This window comes from Rhipicephalus microplus, unplaced genomic scaffold, assembly GCF_043290135.1.
Source record: "Rhipicephalus microplus isolate Deutch F79 unplaced genomic scaffold, USDA_Rmic scaffold_85, whole genome shotgun sequence".
Taxonomy (NCBI): Eukaryota; Metazoa; Arthropoda; class Arachnida; order Ixodida; family Ixodidae; genus Rhipicephalus; species Rhipicephalus microplus.
The window spans coordinates 96,456-100,951 of NW_027464657.1; the positions used below are offsets into that span (position 1 = coordinate 96,456).

The following is a 4,496-nucleotide window of genomic DNA, read 5'->3' on the forward strand; positions in this document are numbered from 1 at the left end:
AAGGTTGGAGGTTCGAGTCCACCCGGTGGTGGTGCGGCGCTTTTTTTTCTTTGCCTGATAGCTTTGAAGATATGTTCTGATGGTGGTGAGAGTGGAGCAGGACTGTCTCCGTGGCGCAATTGGCTAGCGCGATCGGCTGTTAACCGAAAGGTTGGAGTTTCGAGCCCTCCCGGGAGTGGTGTGTTGCTTTTTTCTTTGCGCTGATAGCTTTGAAGATATGTTCTGATGTTGGTGAGAGTGGAGCACGACTGTCTCCGTGGCGCGATTGGCTAGCGCGATCGGCTGTTAAGCGAAAGGTTGGAGGTTCGAGCCCACGCGGTGGTGGTGCGGCGCTTTTTTTCTTTGGGCTGATAGCTTTGAAGTTATGTTCTGATGGTGGTGAGAGTGGAGCAGGACTGTCTCCGTGGCGCAATTGGCTAGCGCGATCGGCTGTTAACCAAAAAATTTGAGGTTCGAGCCCACCCGGTTGTGGTGCGGCGCTTTTTTTTCTTTGGGCTGATGGCTTTGAAGATATGTTCTGATGGTGGTGAGAGTGGAGCAGGACTGTCTCCGTGGCGCAATTGGCTAGAGCGATCGGCTGTTAACCGAAAGGTTGGAGGTTCGAGCCCATCCGGTGGTGGTGCGGCGCTTTTTTTTTCTTTGCGCTAATAGCTTTGAAGATATGTTGGGATGGTGGTGAGAGTGGAGCATGACTGTCTCCGTGGCGCAATTCATTCTGCTTCTGGTCACCGACGCGTGCGGACGCAGGATGGAAAGCTCATCCCGAGCAGCGACAGCGGCCGACGCCGGCCGCGGTACAGCGTCTCCCCTCGTTCCAAATGACTACAGGATTATTCTGCTTTCGTTGCCATCAGGTGAAGCGATGCGTCGAGCAGTAGCTCTACACTGCGACGTCAGCGGCCGACCGTACCGCATCGACGACTTCAGGAAACCTCTCAAAGATTTAGGCGTCATACAGCAAGTAAGTGGCATCGGAGCATATCAGATGTCGCACGTGTGGCTATTGAACATGAAGACCGTGGAAGCAAAGAAAGCGCTGACAGACGCAGGCGTTATCAAAGTTAAAGACCGGGTATGTCTCGTCATTGACCCGACGCGGCAAGAAGTTAAATTGAAATTGCACTGGCTAGCGTTCGATGTTACAAAAGACGCTATTCGACGTGCCTTCTATGAATACGGCGACGTCAAGGAGGTGACCGATGACCGATGGAGAGTCGAGGATTTTGAAGGAGTTGAATCGACCACTCGTTTAATACGCATGCAACTACGAGACGGCGTTTCTGTGGATCAACTGCCCCATCAGTTGCGTATTGGCAGCAGTACGGCACTGGTCGTGGTGCCGGGAAGACCGCCTTTGTGCTTGCGGTGCCGAAGCACGGGGCATATGCGACGCGATTGTAAGGTCCCAAGGTGCAGCGAATGCCACTCTTTCGGTCATGAGCAGGATGAGTGTAACCGTTCATACGCACGAGCTGCAGGGCGACGACCAGAGACTCAACAGAGTGAACTTCTCATGGATGAGGAGGAATCTGAACAAGCGTCTATGCCTGCGATACCACAGAAGCAGACGACATCGGACGACACGCCGGTGCTGGGGAAAAGCAAGCAAGTTTCTTCAGCCCCGGACACGAACGCCGAACGGAAGATGGGAAGTCAAGCGGCCCCAACGACTAGCGAACAGACGCGTCCTGCGCCTGCGATGCACGCCGCGTCGCAGCTGCAAGCAACGCGCCCTGAAACGCCGGCGTCCCAGGCCAACGCTGCTTCGACTCCTCTAAACTCGGCTTCACAGCACTCTTTGGCGAACAAAACACACGAAAATGAGGATTTGCCTAGTGATCTGGATACCTTAAACATGGAATTAGAATCGGCGTCTGCAAAACGCCGTCGCAATTCAGACGACGGTGCTCAAGTAGACGAAACGCAAGTAAAGTCGGAAATGCAGTGGAAGGTGGTCAGTGGAGGCAAGAAACGAAACGCTGCCCGCCAACGGTCGTCGTCGCTCAAACGCGACGATGGCCGCTCAAACTAAAGGTGAACAACATGGATCCGCCCTGGACGACAAGAGCCCAATAAGTGAACGTGCAGGGCTCTCAGCTCGGACCCGCTCACCGATCACGTCGCTGAGCGGGTTCGTGAAAGCAGCGACGCTCAATATACGAGGACTGGCTTCCAGGAAGAAACAGACTCAGCTCTACAGACTAGCCATGGACCAAGACCTGGACATTATTGCAGTTTAGGAAACCAAAGTGGAGAGCGTGGACGCCACCGAGAGCCTACTGCAACGTTTCACCGGACGCTACACCGCCAGCGTCAGTCATGCAGTTGGTAGGTCGGCAGGGTGTGTGATCTTTGTGCGGAATAGTTTAGGTACCAGTGTTCAAAACGTCACGTCTGACTCATCCGGAAGGTTTGTTGTATGTGATTTGACCTTCTTTTCTCTTAATTGGCGAGTGATTTGTTTATATGCACCTCTTAAAGTTGATGAACGGTGTGTAACATTCGACGAAATTCGTACTTATTGTGAATGCGATCGCATAGTCATCCTTATGGGAGATTTTAATTGTGTGATCAGTGCCGATGATAAAACAAGTACATCCAATTTCAACGACTCAAGCACAGTCGCGTTAACGAATCTAATTTCTGACTTAGACCTTGAGGATGTTGCAGAGTGTATTGGTAAAGGACCAACACTGTATACGCATTTCCAAGGCTCCAGTCATGCGCGCCTAGATAGGGCCTACGTATCACTGGATTTAATTCCGATTATCAGTTAGTACAATGTCCTCCCTATTTCATTTAGTGATCATTGCTTAGTATCATTTGTAATAGGTAAAAGGAATAGACGTAGACCAGTATTTAACTGGGACACGTGGAAGCTGAATTCTAATCTCTTGGAAGATGAAAAATTTATGGACAGTGTTCGAGAGGCGTTGGTAAACATAGATAGTGGAGACCAAAAATACGGAGTGAAGTGGGAACAATTTAAACAGAATATAAAGTTGATAGCTATAGAACGCTCATGTGTAATAAAACACGGAAAGAGTGAAGAAGAAAGAACCCTACGTTTAAATCTCAAAGAACTGCTAGCAGAGGACAGCAAAACGCCAGGCTTATTCACAAATGATATAAGGTCAGTAAAGTCCAAATTGGAACAAATTGATGAGGAGAAGTATCGTGGCGCACAAATAAGGGCAAGGGCAGAGAAAATGACCGTAGGAGAGAAACCGACCAAAAGAATGCTTGGTCTCGAAAAACGAAACGCTCAGCGGAATGTTATACATCAGATTGAATACATGGGTAACGTTACAAATGAACAAAGATATATAGAGGATGCTTTCAACGAGTACTACACCACTTTATTTGATAAATGTAAAGTAAATGTAGATGAATTCAAGAATGAATTTTTAAAATTAATGCCAAAGGTTGAGGACTGCAGGAAAGACAGCCTAGAATGTCCTATTTCTGAACCGGAAGTGACAAAAGCAATCATTGCCCTCCATTTGGGAAAGTCCCAGGACCTGATGGCTTAACAGCCGCATTTTATAAGGAATTCAAACACGAACTAGCACCGATCCTGGCAGCGGTTTTTAACGAAGCCTTAGAAATAAAGACTTTGCCACCTTCTTTTCTGCTATCTCATACTATTTTAATACCAAAAACTGAGGACGCAGTTAAATAACGTGAAGTGAAATCGTACAGGCCAATTAGTCTCTCAAATATCGACTACAAGATTTTGATGAAAGTGCTAGCAAGGAGACTGCAGTCAGTTATTAATAACATTGTAAGTGACCACCAGACATGTGGGATCAAACGGCGCACTATATTCACAAACATTCACAAGGCACGAAGTGTATTGGAGTGCTGCGATGCCACAAATGATCACATCGCGATGATCCAGATAGATTTAGAAAAAGCATTTGACCGAGTACCGCACGAAATTCTTTTTCTTTTGTTAGACTATGTCAATGTTGGCAAAGTAATTCGAGATACAGTTCGAATGGCATATACTGGATGTAAAACTCGGCTAATCATCAACAAAGTTCTTGGGAAACGAATTAATGTCAAACGTTCTGTACGACAAGGCTGCCCTTTGTCTTCCCTCCTATTTTCAATTTATATAGAGTCATTTTGCCAAAAAGTCATGAAAAGCAATAACATAGTGGGGTACAAACTACAAGAAGCTGAAGTACGGGTGCTGGCATACGCAGATGATATAGCTGTGTTTTGTAAAGATTATGATAGTATTGCTGAAACCATAAAAATTGTGAACCTTTATTGTAATGCAAGTGGTAGTTTGGTAAACTGGAGCAAGTGCCTGGGTTACTGGCACGGCGAATGGCCTGTGACTCCACAATTTGTGGCTGGTATTTCATGGACTACTACTCCGGTACGATACCTAGGTGTGCCATTAGAATATTATTGTGACAGTGAACCGTACTGGAGGCGTCAGGCCGTGGAGCTACGAGAAAAAGCTGAAAAACTCAATGGTTTCC

General features: G+C 47.4%; 1 protein-coding gene across 1 annotated transcript; it reads left to right on the forward strand.

Moving 5' to 3' along the window:
• The first annotated feature begins 688 nt into the window (after positions 1 to 688).
• Positions 689 to 2,240, forward strand: LOC142790229 (uncharacterized). Its single transcript, XM_075885205.1, has 2 exons — positions 689 to 1,719; positions 2,177 to 2,240. The coding sequence occupies exons 1-2, from the start codon at positions 689 to 691 to the stop codon at positions 2,238 to 2,240; spliced, it is 1,095 nt and encodes a 364-aa protein (XP_075741320.1).
• The last annotated feature ends 2,256 nt before the right edge of the window (positions 2,241 to 4,496 follow it).

Coding starts and splice junctions, on each gene's coding strand:
- LOC142790229 (XM_075885205.1), top strand. CDS start 689: ATGACTGTCTCCGTGGCGCAATTCATTCTGCTTCTGGTCACCGACGCG. Junction 1,720..2,176: donor ATGCACGCCGCGTCGCAGCT/GCAAGCAACGCG, acceptor ACTGGCTTCCAG/GAAGAAACAGACTCAGCTCT.